At 36.4% G+C, this 24,136-nt stretch overlaps 1 protein-coding gene across 1 annotated transcript; it reads right to left on the reverse strand.

Annotated features, from left to right (window-relative positions):
- Positions 1 to 302: 302 nt before the first annotated feature.
- Positions 303 to 24,050, reverse strand: LOC143558305 (proline-rich receptor-like protein kinase PERK15). Its single transcript, XM_077047158.1, has 12 exons — positions 24,030 to 24,050; positions 23,473 to 23,535; positions 22,792 to 22,853; positions 20,714 to 20,973; positions 19,556 to 20,014; positions 19,378 to 19,464; positions 16,917 to 16,987; positions 16,777 to 16,853; positions 11,158 to 11,305; positions 11,004 to 11,049; positions 3,464 to 3,579; positions 303 to 491 (listed from the first exon to the last, which is right to left on the reverse strand). The coding sequence occupies exons 1-12, from the start codon at positions 24,048 to 24,050 to the stop codon at positions 303 to 305; spliced, it is 1,599 nt and encodes a 532-aa protein (XP_076903273.1).
- Between the last annotated feature and the right edge of the window lie 86 nt (positions 24,051 to 24,136).

A 24,136-nucleotide genomic window follows, 5' to 3' on the forward strand; every position in this document is an offset into this window, starting at 1 on the left:
TATGATAGAAAATGTATCATATACTGTGTTTATAAGCTACAACATAAAAAAATCAAAACTGTATATACCACGTTACAAACAAACTGCAGGAAATGTCATGCTTATTAATCCTCTTATCTACTCGACCTCCGAACGCGCGCACGTAAACCTTACCTTAGCAATACATCTTATAGCACATGACAGAACTCAGAAAACCGGCCACCAACTTTTTTGTACCTGACAAGGCACGTGTTGCCAATTGTCTTTTTGCTATAGAACAACGGGTTCACTTGTGTTACCTGCTAGCTTCTTATGAAGTCGTGCTACCAGACTTTACCTAGCTTCTCCATAAAACTCTTCATATCGTTGTTATAGGCCATGGTGTAATTAACAATTGAAGTCGGTGTGTCGGGGCTTTGGCTCACACTTAATGTGCACTCCATTCGTTGTGGTTTCAAGGCTTCGTCCAAGTTATCTTCTATTAGTTTGTTGCTTTCCAATACCCGTACAATCTAAATCATAAAATCATCATCATTATTATTATTAGGCAATTTGGTTTTTAATAACCCCATATTTTTTTTTGCAGTTATGAGAACACAACTATACAACAGCGGAATAATTGCTACTGTAGACGTATCATACAGGAAGAGGTGAGGAACGCACTTAGGAAGATGGGAAGGGCTAAGGCAGTTTGCCTGGACAACATACCGATCGAGGTATGGAAGTGTTTGGGAGATGAAGGAGTTATGTGGTTAACCACTTTGTTTAATACTATTTTAAAAACCGATAAGATGCCAGATCAATGGAGAAGCAGTGTAGTAGTCTCTATGTATAAGAACAAAGGAGATGCCCAATGTTGCGGTAATTACAGAGGAATCAAGCTTCTAAGCCACACAATGAAGCTTTGGGAAAGAGTTATTGATGTTAGACTTAGACGGGAAACTCAGGTCAAAATGAACCAATTTGGTTTCATGCCGGGACGGTCAACTACGGAGGCAATACACATCCTAAGAAGATTAATGGAAAAATATAAAGATAAAAAGTGTAGCATGCACATGGTGTTTATTGATCTAGAAAAGGCGTACGACAGTGTGCCACGTCAGCTCCTTTGGGATTGCCTAGAGAGTAGAGGTGTTCGGGGAAAATATATAAAGATAATTAGGGATATGTATGCCAAGTCTGAAACAAGCCTGCGTGCACCTGTTGGGGATTCGGACTTCTTCCCAATAGAGGTAGGCCTTCACCAGGGATCAATATTGAGCCCGTTCCTTTTTGCAGTAGTCCTAGATGAGTTGTCAAAGTTGATTCAGGATACTGTTCCTTGGTGCATGCTTTTCGCCGACGATATCGTGTTGATCGCAGAGAGTAAACAAGATCTGAATATGAGGCTAGAGGAGTGGCGTTCTGCTCTAGAGAATAAAGGTTTGAAGATTAGTCGGTCAAAGACGGAGTATCTTTACTGTGACTTTGGTGGGGTAAACGATGATGAAGATGTCCAAATCGCAATTAAAGGCCAGGAGGTTCCGCAGTCAACCAAGTTCAAATACTTGGGATCGTTTGTGCAAAGTGACGGGGCCATAGATAGTGATGTAGCCCATCGTGTCCAAGCAGGATGGTGTAAATGGAGAGCTGCCACAGGGGTATTGTGCGATAAGAGGTTCCATACTAAATTAAAGGGAAAATTTTATAGGGTTGCGATTAGACCTGCAATGCTATACGGAACAGATTGATGGGCCATCAAGAAGACACACATGCGCAAGTTGGAGGTAGCAGAGATGAGGATGCTAAGATGGATGTGTGGACACACAATGTTAGACCGAATAAGAAACGACGCTTTTCGGGAAAGACTGGGGTGGTTACTATATCAGATAAGATAAGGGAAGGCAGATTGAGATGGTTTGGACATGTAAAAAGGAGACAGACAACGGCTCCCGTTAGATCAGTGGAAAGCCTTATTATAGAGGGGAGGAGGGGTAGAGGTAGACCCAAATTGACTTGGGATGAGAGGATTAGGCGTGATTTGCTAGAGTTGCACCTCTCTGAGGACATGGTTGAGGATAGGAGTTCTTGGAGACGTAGAATAAAGGTTAAAGACCTTTAGAATGACGGGCTATTACTATTACTATCCCTTTTGCTATTTCTATTGCTATTGTGGTGGGTGTTGTGGTTGTTGTTGGTATTATTATCGTTCTTACTATTAATTCTACTTTTAGAATATTATTTTCTACTTATTATTATTTGCTAAATTCTACCGTGTGTTGTGTTTTTAGTTTACCTATAGTGAAATGTTGAATTAAACAGACTAATATCATAGTACTGTAGTTGATTGTATATGTATATATATATATATATTATATGTATATCTATTTACTTTTGAGTTGGGGGTCTCGCCAGAAGCAATCTCTCTATCTTTAGGGATAGAGGTAAGGTGTGCCTACATCCCGCCCTCCCCAGACCCTACTTATGATAGCCTAGGCTATTTATGGTGGGAAATACTGGGTATGATTGATATTTTTTTGCAGTTGGCCGATAATAATCTCACCTTCGAAAATAGCCGCCACTAGTTCCACCTTTCATTCTAATTGTTTTCATTGGACCGCCATTAAGTTTTTTTTTTCAAATTTCAAACTAATGTTTTAAGGTTTTTGATCGAAATGAGAATACGAGTCGACTAATGTAAAATTTACCTTGAAACGGTGCTCCAAGCGACGAAATGATGTTTCCATTCGGGTGTTTAAACTTACATTAATAAAAATCAAGCCGTTTGGTGTATCGTTTCGATATAAGTTTTGCATCAATCTATTCGTATCCTCCTTCCGATCAAAAACCCTTAAACATCATTTTTGAAATTCGAGAAAAACTTAATTGAGCTAAGTTTTTTTTAACGAATACCTAATGAAAACAATTATTGTGAAAGATGGGACCGGTGACACTTATTTTCTAATGTGTGATTATTTTCAATCAACCACAAAAAGATGAGATTATTACAATTTAATTTTCTAATTTGTCTTTATTATTATTATTATTATTATTATTCATGGCACATCAGAAATACACTTTAATATTTTTTTTTTCATGAAAACCAGTTAGGGAAACTTATTAGGCCTCACCTACTCCACTAACAAATGTGACTATGTGTAAATGGCAGTTGACCTTTATGAGATTAAGACACAAATTACTGTAAGCTGGATTTGAACCTCAGGCGTTTAATTTGATTGCTCTTAATTGTTGTTTAATCGACAGTCATCTTTTAGACTTTTAGTCAATTGGCAGTGGTTGGTGTAGCCCATTTTCCTGTTGTAAGTTAGCAAAATTTATAATAGTATTAAGTATTAACAGATCAACTGTCAGCATGCCTAAATTAACATGATTTTTTATAAATTTAATATACCGAAACGAACCCATAAACAAAACCTTTTTACACAAATCAACCATTTTTAAACAATGGGTCATGTCCATGTGTAACTCAAAAGAATAAACGTACTTGGCTCATCTTGCGACGCCGTTTAGCTGAATGGTGGATGCTAGCAGCTGTGCACGAAACCATACGAGCCACCTGGCTTGGTTCATAGTTCCCGTCCAAGCGAGGATCTGCAGTACCTGTTGGGTTTTAGTGGTGATCAGTTAAAATTTTGTTTATTAAAACCAGTTCAATAAACGTGGTTAATAATAATTAATCTTATTAATTATAGTTATACGCAGCGGAATGTATTCAATTAATCAGCACCGAAACTAAACCCGACAGGATCCGGTTACATACAATACGAGTACGAGTTAAAACATTAAATATATAATTATAAACTAACAATATATTTAAGTTTACCTCGGTTAATAAATAACCGGTTGAGACACCGAGGGATAACGAACGGCGCTAGTTGACGAACAAGTAACCGGACAGCGGCGGCGACAACCTTTGTCGGTAGCGGCGGCGGTATTCGATCAACAGCAGCAAGCAACAACAACAGTAAACGGCGGCGCGGTGAAGCGGCGGTGGTGGTTGCATTGCAGTGTTGTCGTTTAGCTTAAAACGAAGATGTCGGTTGGTTTGGTTTTGTATAAAACCAACAATTTAATGAAGTAAAGCTTCATCTTCTTTGGAGCTTGTGGCCGGCCTTTTTCTGCTTCTCCAAGAAGAATTATTTTAGGTTTTATTATATATATAAGTATATAATTATTAAAATCTAACCGGGCCTCCAAAGTCCAACTCGTTTAAAGCCCGAACAAGTTCATTTACATAGTAAATAAACTATACTATTTATAACTATTATAAACAATAAATATTCGTCATTACCGGTTAAGCTAGTTAAGCGGGTTTATTGTTCGTCACCCAAGGTGCAACTCTTACGGGTCATAACCCGGTTGGCCGTATTGACTTACCCGAACCGGTCCATAATTCCAACAGTCTCCCACTTGGACGGTTTCTAGATAAGTTACTCAATACTGACAGCCAGCGGTGCTCTAGCTACACATGGCTGCCCCCAACAGGTTATAACATTTTAAATTCATTAACCAAAGTAATCTTGGAATACACTATTGCAAGATAACGAATTTATGGTAATCGTTGTCATCTATCCTTTCTGTATAACACATCAATTGAACAATGAGACATGGATCAGGTTCAATCTCATATGGTGTTCAATCATTATAGTTCTCGATCTAGAGTCAAAGTGGTCCAATCAAACACACAGTTAGTTTGGGTGAGGCCTCACACTTTACCAGTTTGAATCAACGAGGGCGCCAAGATGTCTAACTGTTACATATCATGTAAGAGTACAGAATCCCATCTTGAATACATACAACTCCCACTGAACTTCAGATTATTCCCAACCAATACCTTTATAGCTGGCAGTTACGCGACAGCGGTTAACACGGATCAAAGAATAGCCTTTAGTAAACGAAAGTTCTAATATGTATCTCAGGTCTAAGGATACTAAATGAGTATACCAGTATCAAAACATCTTATGACTAAGATCCATGAAGATGATTTGATGCGAGTTACATCCAACATCATTCTTAATGAGGTCTGTGAGTTTGGAAGTCAACTCCTTGAGTCCAAAGTCAGAATAGTTTTAATTTAGAGTCGTTCCCACGAGTCTGACCGACTACGGATAATTTAGAATACAATATTCATGGATTAAACGTATTAAAACCGAACACAGTTATATTATTCAACATTTGCATTTAACCATTAAATCAAAAGAGAACTTAAAGTATAACTGTTTAAATGTTCACACATCCAAATACTATATCAAAACAAACTACTAGCTAATCTAAGACCGATAACATCTCTGTGATGATCATGCTTGTCCTGAGTCATCGGTTTAGTGAACTGGTCAGCTAGGTTTTGATCTGTGTCTACTTTGCTTATTATGATGTCTCCTCGTTCCATTATTTCCCAAATGAGATGGAACTTCCTTAGAATGTGCTTGGCTCTGTGATGAGACCTGGGCTCTTTGGCCTGAGCAATAGCACCTGTGTTATCACAAAACACCTCGATTGGTTTATGAATACTCGGAACCACATCGAGATCAGTGATGAACTTCTTCATCCAGGCAGCCTCTTTAGCAGCATCTAATGCAGCTATGTATTCTGATTATGTGGTAGAATCCGCCACCACACTCTGCTTGGAGCTTTTCCAGTAAACAACTCCTCCATTGAGAGTGAATACATATCCTGATTGTGATCGAGAATCATCTCGGTCAGTCTGGAAGCTAGCGTCAGTGTAACACCTTACAGTGAGTTCTTCTTCCACTCCTCCAAACACCAAGAACATGTCTTTCGTCCTTTTCAGGTACCTCAGAATGTTCTTCACAGCAGTCCAGTGGGCAATACCAGGGTTCTGCTGAAAACGACTAGTCATGCTCAGTGCATACGAGACGTCAGGTCTAGTACATAACATAGCATACATGATAGAACCAATCGCTAAAGCATATGGAATTGCTTGCATGTGCTTAGTTTCAATGTCCGTTGTCGGAGATTGCGATTTGTTCAACACAGTTCCTTTAGCCATGGGGAGAGCTCCTTTCTTGGAGTTGTCCATAGAGAAGCATGCCATTACTTTGTCTATGTATGTACTTTGACTCAGCCCTAGAAGCCGCTTAGACCTATCTCGGTAGATCTTAATTCCTAGAATATAAGCAGCTTCACCAAGATCTTTCATTGCGAAACAAGAGCCCAACCAGTTCTTAACTTCCTTAAGCATAGGGATGTTGTATACAATGATCAGTATATCATCCACATACAGGATGAGGAATGATATAGTGCTCCCACTAGCCTTTCTGTAAACACAAGGCTCATCTTCATTTTTGATAAAACCAAACTCTTTGATTTTCTCATCAAAATGAAGATTCCAGCTGCGAGATGCCTGTTTAAGTCCATAAATGGACTTATTCAGTTTGCACACCCTGTTAGGATATTTAGGATCGACAAAACCTTCAGGCTGAACCATATAGACATATTCAGAAAGATGTCCATTAAGAAAAGCAGTTTTGACATCCATTTGCCATATCTCGTAGTCATAGTACGCTGCTATGGCAAGTAATATCCTTATCGACTTAGTCATAGCAACGGGCGAGAAGGTTTCATCATAGTCAATACCCTGAGTTTGAGTAAAACCTTTCGCGACTAGTCGTGCTTTATAAGTCTGCACATTTCCATGCATGTCGGTTTTCTTCTTGAAAATCCACTTGCTCCCTACTGCCCGACACTCGGGGGGTAGCTCAACCAAGTTCCAGACTTGATTGTCACGCATAGATTGCATCTTGGCGTTCATGGCATCTTGCCATTTCTCAGATTCCGGATCTAAGATAGCAGATTTGTAATTAGTAGGTTCATCGCTTGACTTGGCTACTAAGAGGACCTCGGGACCATCTAGATGCCATAGGTATTTAGAGTTTGGTACGCGAGTCCTATTACTTCTACGAACGCTTGTGTTCATGTCCGATGTATCAGCAACAACAGCTTGTTGATCAGACGTTCCAACTTCCTCAACGGTAGTTTGTAGTTCTTGGATTTCTTCAAGATCGACAATATTATTTCCGGTTCCTCGATCGAGAAGTTCCTTCTCGAGAAAGTGGCCCTTCCTTTCGATAGAAATCACATTTGTATCAGGATGGAAGAAATAATATCCGCTTTGGTTATAGTATCCGACGAAAACAACCTTTACGCCGCGACGATCGAGCTTATCGTCAGAATCACTAGTGACATAAGCATCACATCCCCATACTCTAAGGAAAGACAAATTGGATTTTCGCCCATGCCATATCTCATATGGGGTTTTGCTTACCTTTTTAGTTGGAGCCAGATTGACAATGCGGGCGGCGGTCAAAAGGGCAAAGCTCCAAAAGGAGTGAGGCAACTTAGTTCTACACATCATCGATTGGACCATGTTTAGCAAGGTTCGATTTCTCCTCTCGCTCACGCCATTGTGTTAGGGTGTGCCAGGTGGAGTGAGCTGTGAAAAAATTCCACGCTCTTTCAGATGATGTATGAATTCTGAGCTGAGATACTCTCCGCCTCGTTCTGATCGAAGCATTTTGATGGTTTTCCCAAGTTGGTTTTCCACTTCGTTTTGAAACTCTTTGAACTTTTCAAAGGTTTCATGCTTGTGTTTCATGAGATACACATAGGCATATCGACTGTAATCGTCAATAAAAGAAAGAAACGAAGTATCTTTCATGATTCCTAGACATGGTTCTGAAGGGACCGCATACATCAGTATGTATGATTCCCAGCAGATCCTTTGCTCGTTCATTCTTATGAGTGAAGGAGCCTTTGGCGAGTTTGCCAGCTAAGCAGGATTCGCAGTCATCAAAGAGTCTGGTCCTGTGGATTCAAGAATCCCTTCGGATTGGAGTCTCTTAACTCGTGCCTTGCTTATGTGGCCAAGTCGGCAATGCCATAGAAATGTATCATTGATGCCAGATCTGATACGTTTAGAAAGATTATATACATTATTGTTTATTTGAACATCAACCTCATAAATACCATTTCGAGGTTTAGCCTCAAAATAAAAGATATCATTCAAGTAGGCAGAAATAGCATTACTATTAAAAACATACTTAAATACTTGTTCAAATAACAAAGAAACTGAAATAATGTTTCTGGTCAAACCAGGTGCAAACAAACAGTTATCCAAAGTAACAACAAGGCCAGACGGACAAGCAAAACGATATGTGCCAGTTGCAAGAACTGGGACTCTCTTCCCATCACGAACGATGAGTTCCATGCTGCCTTGTTTCAGCTTCTTCCAGTTTTCAGGCTCCTGCAAGACATTAACGATGTGGTAGCCACATCCGGTATCAAATACCCATGTGTTGCTAGAGACAGTGAAAAGTTCAATAACGTAAATAGATATACCTTTAGAGGAGCTTTCAACATTGGTCCTCTGCCTTTTCAGCTCAGCAAGGTAGTCGGGACAGTTACGTTTCCTTAGTTGTTCGATGTACCCTTTCATCTTGACGACATGCGCACTAACAGGTGATCCCTGTTCCATTCTGCAGTTGATAAGCTGCTTCATGGTGTCATAGCATTCTTGACGGGCTTGTTTTTGGAACATACCCTTGAGTTGCTCAAGCATCTCATAGGCACCAAAATCTTCCAAGCCTTTTGCAAGCTCGTAAGACATGGTGGCTAGCATGATACAGGCGACTTCAGCCGAGTCATCCATATGCTTGTCAAGAACCCTCTTGGCATCAGCAGTATTGTTTTCAGGCTCGGTTGGAACTGGTCCATTGAGAACATAGTGCTTCTTTACCATCTTGAGAACAAGTCCCAAGTTGCGGTGGCACTCAAGAAAGTTGGTGCCATTCAACTTTTCTTTCTCAAGGATAGCCTTGAGGGTGAATGAGGAGTTATTATCAGTAGACATCTGTTTAATTAAGCAAAAGTAAATTTTATTAGTATTTTCAATGTTTTAATCCTATTATTAATGACCCAATGACATTAGTAAATAGGAACTTGAGAATCTGGCTTCCAGTTACTAATGGCAGCTGTAGCACACAACATTAGCAAGTGGTTAGGCAGACAGACAACGATTGCCAATTGTGGATAGAGCACAACTCTCGTTTATGAGGCCAATTGAGACAACATTTGCCTAAGTAGATACGTTTAGCCTCATCTATGCCCACCTTAGTCTCCAGACAACTGTAGCACGTAACAAGAGAGTAAAGTAATAGTCGCCCTAGTATGGTCACATGTGAAAGAGCCGGATGTGTCAACGAAACCCTTTCACCTTGAAGGGATAGGCTAGAAATCAAGTGCGGTGCTTTAGCTCCAAACACTTGAAGTTTCTCAGTATGCCTCAAGTGTGACTTATAGTAGGATGACATAGACTATTGATTTAAATTGGGATTAATTTTAAATATTACCGAATAGATTAAAAGTCCAGTTTTACTTTATTGATCGAGACAACTTGATGAACCCTTTAATCTCTCAGGACACTTAGTTTTATATATCCTATTAAAACTAAGTTTGTCGCGATAATACCAACCAATTTTAAGTTAATAGTTTTACCTATTAAGTTATTAGTTATGGAAAATTAAATTTGGTTTATTTTTGCAAAAACTTGATTGGTTAATTTATTTTAATATATTTGGTATTAGGTTGATGGTATTATAATCCTATTATAATCAAGCAAGCAACCAAAATAGCAAACAGAATATGTAAATCTTAAATGGCCAAAATTAGTGATTGACCTTGCTAGAGCCTATTAGCAAGATCAATTGGGTCAAGGGGTCACAACACAAAACAACCACTAGGATGGACTCTTGGTGCATCCCTTAATCTTTGGTAGCTTCCACTGACTTCAAGAACTCCATGAGCTCGTCCTCGTCCTCGGTTTCCTTCGGGTCTTCTTCATTATAAAATTATACTAATACAAGTAATGAAAAACTAAACCCTAACTATTTACAATTTTGAACCATCAAGGTGGCCAAAAACCATAAAATAAAACCGAAAACTAAATACAACTTTTGAACCATCCATATGGCCAAAATAAAATCATTCAACCAAACAAATAAGGTCGGGCCAGATTTACATATTCAACGAAAAATAAATCGGGCAACATTTTGGTCAAATAAAATAAATAAAATTTTGACCAAACTAAAATTGCCCTAATATTTTATCTAGATCAAAAACATCAACTACCTTGAAGTTTATGATGTAGAGCCGGTGAAAATACCGGATTCGACTCGTATGTTTTAACCAAGGCTCTAATACCACTGTTGGGTTTAAGTGGTGATCAGTTAAAATTTGGTTTATTAAAACCGGTTCAATAAACGTGGTTAATAATAATTAATCTTATTACTTATAGTTATATGCAGCGGAATGTATTCAATTAATCAGCACCGAAACTAAACCCGACATGATCCGGTTACATACAATACGAGTACGAGTTAAAACATTAAATATATAATTATAAACTAACAATATATTTAAGTTTACCTCGGTTAATAAATAACCGGTTGAGACACCGAGGGATAACGAACGGCGCTAGTTGACGAACAAGTAACCGGACAGCGGCGGCGACAACCTTTGTCGGTAGCGGCGGCGGTATCCGATCAACAGCAGCAAGCAACAACAACAGCAAACGGCGGCGCGGTGAAGCGGTGGCGGTGGTCGCATTGCAGTGTTTTCGTTCAGCTTAAAACGAAGATGTTCGTTGGTTTGGTTTTGTATAAAACCAACAATTTAATGAAGTAAAGCTCCAACTTCTTTGGAGCTTGTGGCCGGCCTTTTTCTGCTTCTCCAAGAAGAATTATTTTAGGTTTTATTATATATATAAGTATATAATTATTAAAACCTAACCGGGCCTCCAAAGTCCAACTTGTTTAAAGCCCGAACAAGTTTATTTACATAGTAAATAAACTATACTATTTATAACTATTATAAATAATAAATATTCGTCATTACCGGTTAAGCTAGTTAAGCGGGTTTATTGTTCGTCACCAAGGTGCAATTCTTATGGGTCATAACCCGGTTGGCCGTATTGACTTACCTGAACCAGTCCATAATTCCAACAGAACCGTCATAATATCTATCTTCCAACGCCTTAGCGAGGAGTGGCCCTGCCTCTTTCACCAATGAATTTTTTAAACCCATAAAGTGATGATTATTATTTTTAATTTTTACCAAATTCGATAGATTGGTAAGAAAATAGAAAAAATTCAGACAACAAACCCAGTCTACTAAGCTCTCTTCTGAGTAGTAACTGGTAGGATCAATTGGTTTCCTTCTTGTAAACAGTTCTAGCAGCATGACCCCAAATGAGAAAACATATGATTTTTCAGTAATCTTCCCACTTGAAGCATACTCTGAAGTAAAGTACCTATAATGATATACAATAACATACTTGGCTGCATTATTAAAAGATAATTAGTAAATAAATAGAAAGTATATATAAAGGTAATTTAGATCCTATTTGACAAATGGCAAGGATGTGTCAGCCATGTCATGTTAATTAACGGATTGATGGGCTTCGGGTTGGCAGCCGGAATTGTTCAACCCGATCACGCCTCATATATAATTTTTTATATGAAAAACATTAACTCTAAGTTGAAAGAACTAAAAATCATGTAACCTGAACATGACTCGTTTAACCTATTTATCTAACGTGTCGAACAGATTGACCGGTTGTACACTTGTTATTAGGTTGGTGGGTAATAATATGGGCCGTTAATGGGTCAACCCGAACACGATCCTTAACAACCGTACCTAGATAAAAGTTCCACCAATAGCAAGACCATTAGTCGGGTTTGGTGAAAGTGTGATGTAGGCGAACATTACCTCTATATTAAAGGATAGAAAGACTACTTTCCGAAAGACCTAACACCAAAAACATATATGAATGGACAATATAAAATAAACAACAAGTAGTTAAAAGAAATAGAATGGTAGCATAAAAATAATATTGTTAAAATTAGAGTCGGCTGGGGCATTGTGCAACCTGGACAACCGGTCGGGTTTTATAATTTTCGCGGCTCACAAATTTATACATATATATATAATATATAATTATTATATAAATAAGTATATCTTAATCTCCTTATTTTATATTGGGCCTAATATTTTATTTTACCCGTAATTCATTTGAGGTTTTGGGCCCAAATTTAATAAAAAAAGAAATAAATAAAGAGATTGATTAACTTCTTCAAAGAATATAGAGAAAATATTTTTTCAAAAGTGGTTGTTAAAGCTGAGAAGATTGCCACTTAAATGGGCATTGACTCGATATTTGCATAAAAGCGTGAAATAAAAAGGAAAAAACAAAGTGATAGGAGTTCAAGTACCTAAGAAGTCTCATTTACTCTTGAAAAGAAGTTTAGAGTAAATTATTTTTTATATATTATTGATCAAGTTATTGCTTCTCTTTAGAGAAGATTTGATCAATTCAAAAATTATGAGAAAATCATTTGGTTTTTTGTTTCCACATGACATGAGAGGAATTGAAGATGAAGATTTTAAGTTGTCTTGTAATTTTCTTGAAAATACACTAAAGTTTGAAGGAAGATCAGATATTGATGGCGAGGAATTTAATATAGAGTTGAGCTCATTAGACACATTATATACATAGAATTTAGTAGCCATATTGAAGTTTTAAAGCATTTGAACTAGACCCAAGAAAATTTCCCAAATGCAAGGATTTCATATAGAATATTGTTAACTATTCTGATCATGGTGGCATTTGCAGAAAAAAGTTTTTTAAGTTAAAGTTATTAAAATCTTACTTACGAACCAGAATGCCCCAAGAAAGACTTAATGGATTGACGATGACAGCTATTCAGAGCAAAATCATAAACTGCGAAGAGGTGATCAAACAATTTGCTATCAAGAATCTAGGAGAGCTTCGTGAGTCATCGGTTAGCAATTAGCTATTATTGTATTTAATTTTGTTATTATCTTTTTGCTATTATTATTGTTATAATGCTAATGTCATTTAAAAAACTATCATATCTATTTCGTTACTAGTTAGGGCCTACGGATCTTTTTATTTTAGCTTGGTCAAGGTATACAAATTTTAGAGCCAACCCTGATTAAAATAATATAATATTACTAACATTCAAATAATAGAAATTGGTGGAAAAGTAGGGTTAAACATTATAAATACACGAAAACAAAATTCAGGTAAAGTTAAGTCCAAACGATAGTTATACCAAGAACTAACTCGTCCCCTTAAAGTCATTAACCACAATCCTATGTCTCATAGAAGTCTAGCATGTTACGTCTAATCCTCTTATCCCTCTATAGTGAAGGATTTCACCTAGCTAACAAAAGGGATAGTTTGTCTTCTTCCTGTATGTCCAAACTATCATAATTTGTCCTTCCATACCTTATCTGATATACTAGCCACCCCTAGGGTTTCCCCAAGAACCTCATTTCTTATTCGATTTAGCCTTGTGTTCCTACACATCCACCTTAGTGGTGTGGGAAAATTTTCAAGGATCCGGAATTCAGAATCAGCTTAAGGGTCCTTATGATGGTACCTCAAGGATCCTAACTATGCACCAAAATCCTAAACAGAGCTAAGTATCCTAAAACGATTTAGCATTTAAATATTATTAACATTGATAATATTACTTTATATGTTTATTTCAGGGGTGGCATATGTGACCAATTGGGTTGAATAGGTTGTAATAAACATATATAATGGGTCAAACTAAAAAAATAAAAGGATTGAAATGGGTTGACATTTCTTGAGTATTTTTTTTAATAGAACGAAAAAAATGGAGGAAACTTTTTAGTTTTGATTTATATTTCGAGTTATGCCTTTTTAATTATTTTTTTTGAATTATTTAATGAGGGGTTTTGAAATGAGACAAAATGAGTTGAGATTTCAGAAACCCTTCATTAAAAAATTTAAAAACAAAAAAAAAATTAAAAAATCATAACTCGAAATATAAATCAAAAGCTAAAAATTTTCATTCGTTTTTCTCGTTCCATAAAAAGAAAACTCAAGACATGTCAACCCGTTTTGACTCATTTCAATCCTTTTCTTTTTTAGTTTGACCCACTCTGACCCATTATTACATTTTATTACAACTCATTCAACTCAATGGGTCACATTTGCCATCCCTAGTTTATTTACCTTTGCAGGGTTAATCATAATTGATCAAATTAAATAAAGCAACAGGGTATTTATGGGGATTCAAGGAAAGCCTAAAGACCTGGAGCCGTTACCCAAAGACTCGCCTTGATGATAGAGAGGATATAGTGCAATAATCAATTGGCAATTCATTCTATGCTGAAGACTCGCTCAATCAATAAATATTAGGACTTTAGGGCTGTTACAACAAGTTATTAATGAAGATATGATATTCTGTTACGGTTCCAGGATCCTTGCAGCGCATTAGGATCTTGACATGCAGAATTATCATAAGGATCCTCGCAGTGCATCGGGATCTCAGACATATGACAGTATCATTGGTAATTAACGTTACTAACCGTTATTATCCTTTCACATTTGACTTGGTCTTGCAGGCAACGGCTAGAAATTAATTACCAACTGAAGACTCGGTCAAACATTCAATTTTAGGACGTTTGAGCTATTATAACCACCATTTAATGATGATATGCAAATATGTAACTGCGCCAGGATCCTCGTCAGGACAATTAATGCTCATTATTATTTGTTATTGTTAGCTTTAACTTATGTAACTATATATAGAAGTGCCCTTGATCGCATAAGACACAAATTACACACACCATACACACATACTTGTAACTATAGCAGCAATCATAGCAATTCCAACCTTGTAATCATCGGTTTATACTTAATAATATTGAGGCAGTGGGATAGTTTTCCCTTCCCTAGTTTTTTAGCGGAGATCCTTCAAGGATCAAGAGTTTTTCCTCGCTACATCCCTGTGTCAATTGATTTACTTACTCGTTATTTCGATTATACATTCAAGTATCCTACCGCACAATCTAAGTTTGATTATTGAATTACCCTTGTGTAATTTTTGACCAGAACATTTAGCATCCTTATCTTTGCTACCTTCAACTTACATGCATGTGCCTTGCTGATAGTCAAACAATTTTTTCCGTTTAACATCACAGGTCTAACCACAACCATATGTAACTTCCCCTTAAATGTAGTTGGGAACCTCTTATCACACATACCTACATGGTTTCTTTCCATATAAACCATCCAACTAGGATGGAGTGGGCTATACCACTATCTATGTCCCCATCACTCTGTACAAACTATACTAAATACGTGAACTTGGTTGACTATGAAACCACTTGGCCTTTGATGGTGATTTGAACGTCCTCATCACCGTTTACTCCCAACAATACTTAGTCTTAGACTGACTAAACATTACACCTTTCATCTCTAAATTAAGTTTCTCGCCACTCTTCTAGCCTCATGTTTATTCTCGGCAACTAACACAATATTGTTGGCGAAGAGCATGCACCATAAAACTGTCTCATGATCGACTTTGACAGCTCATCTAGGACTACTGCAAAAAGGAAAAGAACTCGACGTTGACCCTTGATGGAGGCTTACCTCCACAAGGAAGAAGTCAGTATCCCCCACGAGTGCACGGATGCTTGTTTTAATCTTGGCTTACATATCCCGAATTATCTCTGTATATTTTTTAGGGAGCCTTCCATTAAGGTTGCCCCAAACTAGTCGACGTGGTACGTTGTCATACGCCTTTTTTCAGTCAATAAACACCATAATGCAGATCACGTTCTTTATGTGCTTTTCCATTAATTTTCTTATGATTCCTATCGCCTATGAGTGGACCACCTCAGCATACAAACAACTTAGTTCACCGTAACCTGAGTTTTCCATATATTCTAGCCTCGATTACTCTTTCTCATAGATTCATAGTATGGCTTACTGGCTTAAGTTCTTTATAGTTACCATAACATTGGCTATCTCCTTTGTTCTTTTACATAGGAACTACGACACTACTCCTAATCTCGCATCTTACTGGTTTTGAAGATAATATTGAATAAAGTAGTTAACCACAAAACTCCTTCATCTCCCAAACACTTCTACACCTTGATCAGTGTATTCCTCATCTCTTCCTATGTGATACATTAATAGTAGCAGTTATTATGTTGCCATTATATAGTTGCGTTGTTGTTCTCTTCTTGGTGAGTCCTCCCATTGTTGAAAAGGTTGTGGAAGTAGGTTTTCCATCTCAACTTGATGTCTTGCTCCTTGACCAAGACGTCCATCCTTACCCTTTATAAACTTCACATCCCTAGAGCTTACCTTCTACGCTCATTAGCTTTGTCAATCTTAAGCATATCACGCTCCCCTTCCTTTGTTTAAGATGTTTAATTAAACAAAAATTGCCACCACTATTACATAGACTAACCATCTAAGGGTGTTTATCATTAGAATTAGACTCAAATAACACGAAACTTGAATTCCAAATTATTGGAAACTGAATTTTAATTCGAATTCGAATTCAATATCTCGAGTTGATTCGATTCGAGTAACCCAAATTCATAATATATAGCTCCCTATTTTTACTTTTTTTTAAATATATAAAATATGCACTTTGGTTTCAATGTGAGTTTTTTTCGTTTGATATTAGTTTAGCCGTTAACGATGTTTTTTGATAGTTTTTTAAATATTTTTTTTAATGTTTGATTTTTAATTTAACTCGGTCTACCTGATACCTGAATTCAAATCATATTTATTTGAATTGGTTTTACCCAATTTTATTCGACTTCATATTCAGTTTTAAAATTTTAAAATTCGAATGATCAAACTCGATTCGATAAACATAGCTAGAACCTACATATAAAGCTCATTATTATTAACTATAATGAACTTACCCAAAAGTATCCATAATGCATGTTGAGATATGAGTGTCTTCCCTAGAAGCCGGTTTCGCCAATCCAAAATCAGCCACCTGAATCAATTACATTCATGAAATAACTAAATTTAGCAAATTGACTGTCTAATACGTACTTACCTTTGTTTCAAAATTATCATCAAGGAGAATGTTGGAAGATTTAATATCGCGATGGATGATTCGTGGATCACCTGCACATTTCCAGGAGAAGTATAACCTCATTAATTGTACATTGTGTATTGCTTGCTATGCTAAGACTAAAATTGACCCATACATTGTTTGAGCTCAGTTTAGAATAACTCAACCCACCTACAATACTATGTGATATAATCAATTATCTCCCAGTTGTATGAATAGTGAATTACACTTTTCGTCCTTTATGTTTTGATTAAGTTTCAGGCGTTGTCCTTTAAGTAACGTATTTACAGGTGCCATTTTTTATGTTTTATATTTTACTCGGGCCCTGTCTTTATGCCTAACACTATTATTATTATTTTTTAATTAAGTTTAATCAAATGCCAAGCATGTGAGGGTGACATGGTAATTTTGTAACGAGTTAATTGCAAATATGTTCCTTGTGGTGGAACCCAAACGCGGGTTTCAACCCGGTGGTGTAGTTTTTGCAAATATGGGCCCTGTGGTGAGCATCTTTTTTTTTCAATCGCGCCCAACCATTAACTAACGGCTGTTGCGTCCGTTAGTTTCAGGGGTATTATCATATATTCACCCATAAACATAACCTCGGATCCATAATACTCCCCCCACCTTCGCAACTTACAACCTTAATTTAATCAACCCGTCTCCCACCGTTTTATCACGCCTTCCTGATCAAACTGATGGCTTGGATTTTTTATGCAATCGTTCATACCACATTTTTCACAGGTATCGGAATTCACATTTTTCACTTAACTTCAGTTTTAGGTCGATGCTTTGTAATGTGAAGATTATGTTATTGCTTTTATAGCTTTGGCTGACCACCTTGAACTTAAGTTAGTGGTTTTGGTGAAAACCCGACCACACTGGATCTACAATTTCCAGTTTCAAGCAGGTAGCCATGATCAAATTGAGTAGGGTTTAAGTAGTTGATGGTTTAGGTGTTTTCTATATTATTAACTTAACTAGTAATGACCTAGACCGGTAATCATGTATTTTGTATTATAGTAATTAGGGCATTTTTAATCAACAACTAAACTGGTAATCTATTTATGCAGGGGCAATGTTGTATTAACTTATGTATGATTAACTTGGGTGTGATTGTGTCTATATCTATCTATGCTTGTTTTTATGTATGCATAAGTAGATGTATGTGTGACTGTATTAAGGAGTTAGGTGCTTTGTTAGATTTTATTAGGTGTATGTATTAATAATTAGTATGTATGTGTGCATGTATATACGCACGTATGTATGTATGCATGTATGCATGTATATACGTACGTATGTATGCATGTATGTATGTATGTTTGTTTGTTTGTATGTATGTATGTATGTATGTTTGTATGTATGTATAATTAGATGCATTTGTTGACTTTTTTTTGACTTTGTAGAACAACAATAACAAACTAATTAGTTAAGGAATTAAGTGTTTAGAATGTGTGTATGTTTATTTATGCACGGGCATAACAGTCTTTTTATGTATGTATGCATCTATGCATATATGTATGTATGGTTGTGTGTGTATGTATAGCTGTATTCATCTGTGTATTCATATATCTATATATCCATGTATGTATAGATATATACATATATGCATCTATGTATATATGTATGTATGCATGTATGATTGTGTGTATATATATAACTGTATGCATCTGTGTATGCATATATGTATATATCTGTATATGCGAATATGTATATATGTATTTATGTATATATACATATATCATGTGTGCATAGATATATACATATATATACATATATGCATTTGCGTATGCATATATATAGGAGGAATTGGCTTATCTATGCATATATATGTGTGATCTATGTGTATATTTATGTATGTATATGTGTGCAGTTTTATGTACGTATATATGTATTGTATGGATTTGAATATATGTAAAGTCACAGTAATCTTGGAAAGTCAAAGTGTGTGTGGTGTGTATTGCATGGATTTGAATATATATGTAAGTTTGTGTGCACCTTGTGTTTCAATTGGTTAAGGCTGTGTAAAGTCAAACTGTGTAAATTTTTGATTTCATGTCAATTTGGTTAGTTTTATACAAATAATCAGTTTATATAGTCAAGATTATGATTACTTATGTTTAGTATATTGTAATAAGCAGAATAAATTAATGGTCAACGGGTAAAAGATAGTCAACCCTAAATAGTCAACATTCGGTTAGTTAAAATTGTTGGAGGGAATATATGTTAACACACAGAAGGTCCAAATTGTATTTATTTAAAACCACAGGGTTGCAAATTGCAAGGGTAAAACGGTCTTTTTGTAGAAAACCAAACTTTGGATTTATGGAGGGGTCGCAATTGAAAAAAAAATGCTCACCACAGGATTGAAATCTGCGTTTGAGTTTCCGCAGGGACCATATTTGCAATTAACTCTCTTGTAACAAAAGGCGGAGAGACATACAATCTTGGTGTAAATATGCGAGTCCTTTGGCCGACCCGAGCGCGATGCGGATCCTAGTTTCCCATTTCATAGCAGGGCAATCCATACCTGCAAAACAACATAACGTTTGTTAGGAGTTACAATATTCACAGTCACGGGGTCAAAGTTGGTTACAAATAATAACAAGAAAACGACTCACCATGAAGATGGAAGTCTAATGTCTTATTAGGAACGTATTCATAGACAAGAATTCTTTGTGCACCAGCAAGCGAGACCAAATGCCGATGATGCACATGCACTCGACTAATGATCTCAACTTGTGCTTGAAACTTTCTTTCCCCTTGATTACTGCCCGATTTCAATCTCTTCACAGCCACCTCACGCCTGTTTTTATGGACGTACCCAGACCCCCCTGGTCCAAGAAGGTTAGAGCTTGAGAATCCGTCAGTAGCCTTTGACAGCTCATTGTGGTTCATGTTGAATGCTTGAGGCTGCCTTTCTGGGGTTATGGCTAAGGGTTGGCCACTCGTGCTGAACTGTTGCGAGGCCGTCCATCGGCCACCCACACCCACCGGAACACCTATCATTTCGGGCCTTGTGAATTGAATCACATGTTCACGAGGTGACTCTGGCCATTTATTTTTACAGTCTACGCCTCCTGTTGCACCTGTGAAAATGTTAATTTAATACGCAGACCTTGGATTTTATCACCGGATTGATTGGATGGAGAACATGTTGCCTTACTAACACTAAAACTGTATATATATCTAATAAAAAACTTAAATATATAAAATTATGGAGCCTTGAGTAATAAATGATTCATAAAATAAGATTTGAAGAAAAACAAATGGAACTCAGGTCCGACCACCAGTCTGGTTTAACTGGTTCGCCAGTCTGATACGTAGCCATCGGTTTACACAAGGAACTGTTAAATATGCTTAACCAGACCGGTTCCCTGTTTAACAAGTCCAGTTGTGAAAACAAGTGGACCGATAAATTTTTGGTTTGAATTAGGTAAGGTCATATAAATACATATAACTTGTCGTTGCAACCGGTAAAACTAAGATCTACAATGAGCTTTTTGAAGTAAGCATGACCACGGAAAGGTAGCGGTACACTTTGTTTTTAAATGCAGTACGAATGCATTAATCTTATGGTATCCGGATCTTTGCTCATGATCATCCTGAAGTTCAAATTGCTTATCCAAAAGTTCATGATGTTGCATTGTTCATCTGGAAGTTTATTAACTTGTTCATCAGAAAGTTTTTCAGTTGTTCATAGGTGTTTTGTTTTCTTATATATTTGTTTTCTTCCGGATGACATCTTACAAATGGATTTTGAATTTTGAATATGAAACCTGGGGGTGGCTTTGTGTAGTAAGTTGCAGCTTTCTGTCTCTTCTTCTTCCTCCAACAGCAACATGTAACACAAACCGTGACAAGAGTAATAAACACGAAACCAGCCACAGCTAATCCAACAATGAGTCTTGTATTAGAGGGCTCTGTATGTGAGGATCTAAGGTGTGTTTTGTGGGTGGGAGGTGGTGCATATTGACGGAGAGACGAAGGAGAAACCGTACCACGAGAGGGTGGTGACGAGATGAGTTTGGAGATGGAGCTGTTACAGGGATCGGAGCCATTTAGACTTATTTTTAATCTTTTGTTAAGATTCAAAAAAATGCATGATTAACTATTTGGTTGAAGAAGAGGTCAAGCATGTAGCATGGTAAGTGTTAATTTATCCCAATTTAGAAAGGCCACCAGGTATTCTCCTTGTCCAATTCCTTGCATTTTTCCTACATTTTACTAGCCGATTTAGTTGTAACATCACCTGCATTTTTGGTCCTTTCAAACCCAAAATCAACACATGTTACAATACAAGATTATTTGAAACAGAAAATAAACTAACTTCATGCCATGGACAATTAATTTGTAAACAAACTATCATCTTCTTAGAAACACATGCATCCATATTTATATCTCGATATGCAAGGGACCCAAAATTCCATCAAGGTCATATAAGTTTCGGATTAGTTTTTTCGGTTTCGGATGGGTCATTTGGTTTAATGCACACTCGTGGCATAATTACACTCAAATGTTAACCAATATTTCATGTTTACACTTAGATTAAAAAAGTTGAAGCGAACCGGTGCTTGTCAATCTAGGCTCATTTACTTTACGAGGGCTCGAGGACGAGGTCATTTAACTTACGAGATATCGCGCTTGTTTAACATAGAAGAGCTTGAACTTGGCTTGTTTATTATTAATTATTTAGCTTACATAGATTTATAATTATTTATTTAATGGGAATTATCTGCGCGTTGCGAGTTGCTGTTCTCGTTTACTACATATTTTGTGTTTACGAATTTTTAGAATGGGTCAACTATGGATATCGATGCTAGGAGAAATATAAATTTGAAGTGGAGATTGTTGAATAATATTAAACTCCACAACCGGCGGAAAGAACCAATGCCAACACCGGCTAGAAGAAGTTGGTCCCTGTACCAACATCAACATAAACATCAAGTCTAACATCGCTGGTTAGTTCAATATAGTTAAGTTTGCTCTTTGTTAGGGTCCAAGTGCATCAGAAACTCATTGTAATCAGTTACACAGTATAACAATTATTTGTTCTTAACACGTACACCATTAGTAATTCCATGGAGCATGCTAGGATATAAGGGAACTTTAAAATTAAAAAAAAAAAACGAACAAAGGATTGTTAAAATAATCGATGTCAATTGAAGCTCTCAACCTCACCAATTTCTAATGCGAAAAATTAATTCTCAATGCAACTCTATAAACAGAAGTAAAATCACGAACTGATTCCTTTAAAGAAAAATACATCATAAATGAAAAGAGTAACTTTACAACCAAATACAAAAACTGTACAAGCATATATATATATATATATATATATATAACTGTATCATGTATATTTCTAGCTAGTATTCTTGTAACACCCCGGCCCGGTTAGGGCTGACGTGTCACTCGATACGGTAATTATAGACATTAAAAACGTTTTCATTAAAGTCTTAACCCTAATTTTTAAAATCGTACAACGGTCCAAAAACTTTCAAATTAAAGTGCTCGACAAAACGACAAAAAATAAAGTTGTTTAACTCAAAAGAAATTTTTATTAAGTTCCTCGATTTCCCACTTCTAGCCTTTTTCTTTTACTCTCTTATCACACATTCCCCTGATTCTCATGAGTACCTGTAACAAATAAAAGAAAACACAAAACAAAGAAAAACGGCTGAGCCAAAAATTGCCTAGTAACGGAGGAAACAATAGCAGCAACAATAACGATGAAGAAAAATACGATACAATGAACGATCAAAAGGGAAACCAATAGAGTACGCGAGCCAGTAACAGTAACAATACGCTGAACGATCAGTTATAAATCGGTACAATAACAATCTATCATTGAAAATACCCATGTGAGTCAGTAACAGTAACAGTAACAGTAACAGTAACAATATGCACATTAGCTGCAGACTAATGCACCAATAATTTAAGTGAGATAGGAATGTGGGCACACACATCTAACCATCTCACTCCAGTAACAATTTGCCTAGGATCGATCCATACGCCTCTCGGTAATCAGTAATTCAATAAGTGCTCACGTCGCACAATAAAATAGAGACGCTGTGGACTAATCGCTCCGCCACAGATAGAGCACGTCAAAGGTGCCTCGATTGACGCCCAATGTCCCCATAGGTGGATAAATGCTCGGGTATTGAGGTCAAATAAAAGTCAATAACAGTGGTCAATATCGATATAATATGTCTCAATAACAATAACCCAATATACAATGGTCTATTTGGAACATGCGATAATGAGTGCAATAAAAATATATTCTATCGCATGCATTTCAGTTATTACTTTAAAAATAACAATCTAACAATTTGCAATATATAATGAAACGATAGGGTGACAATGACACGATACTATGAAACGATCAAAAACTATGATACGTCTAACAACTCAAGAACCGGTATATTACGAGAACAATGACACAATATGACGCTACCAATGCAAGGCCACGAAACCCGTACACTATGAGATCGATGAAAACAATATTTACGCTATAATTTAAATACCACAGAATCCGTACCTTAAGGCAATAATATATGTTAACACCAACGACGCTATTAGCTTTCAAACGATTTGCAATAACCTATAAATATGTACATATTCATTATATAAGATCGATTTTGTGAATTTTGTTGCCATTCATTTTATTTCTCTTAGTCATAGTTAATAGACAAAAATCCTTTATATCATTATGAAGTACTGTTTATTTTACAGAATTAAATATGAAACAATCAAGTATTTTATTTATTTATAAAACATGCACTTAGTCAGTAACCAAAATAACAACACAAAAATTGCTTCATGTGCTTCAACTTTGAAAGAATGAGTTTATATTATGATATCATAACAACTTCTATACTGCAGATTTATATTTACATATTTACGTTTAGATAATATCAATAAAATCATATGCTATTTATACTTTGTCTTTTCAATTTAGTTTTTAAAATAAGCAGATCAAAAGAAAGTTTATGGAACTAGCTTAATTTGTTGTTATTCAAAAGCAAACCATCTGATCGATTTAGTTTCCGCAATTAAATATGTTGATTTTGGTATTATTTTGACTTATGCATAAACCTTGTTCGTCTTCTTTCCCATAATCCTATCGTATTAACAGTAGCTTCCCAAGAAGAACAAATGGCCACACGAGTAATGATTTTACAGATTTAAAACTCTTCGTTTAC

This window comes from Bidens hawaiensis, unplaced genomic scaffold (genome assembly GCF_021521415.1).
Source record: "Bidens hawaiensis isolate Kalapana, Puna unplaced genomic scaffold, B.hawaiensis_p1.1 tig00019423_1, whole genome shotgun sequence".
Lineage (NCBI taxonomy): Eukaryota > Viridiplantae > Streptophyta > Magnoliopsida > Asterales > Asteraceae > Bidens > Bidens hawaiensis.

Coding starts and splice junctions, on each gene's coding strand:
- LOC143558305 (XM_077047158.1), bottom strand. CDS start 24,050: ATGGGAAAGAAGACGAACAAG. Junction 20,015..20,713: donor CTACACAAAGCCACCCCCAG/GTTTCATATTCA, acceptor CAGGTGCAACAG/GAGGCGTAGACTGTAAAAAT. Junction 492..3,463: donor GGCGTCGCAAGATGAGCCAA/GTACGTTTATTC, acceptor TTTATGATTTAG/ATTGTACGGGTATTGGAAAG.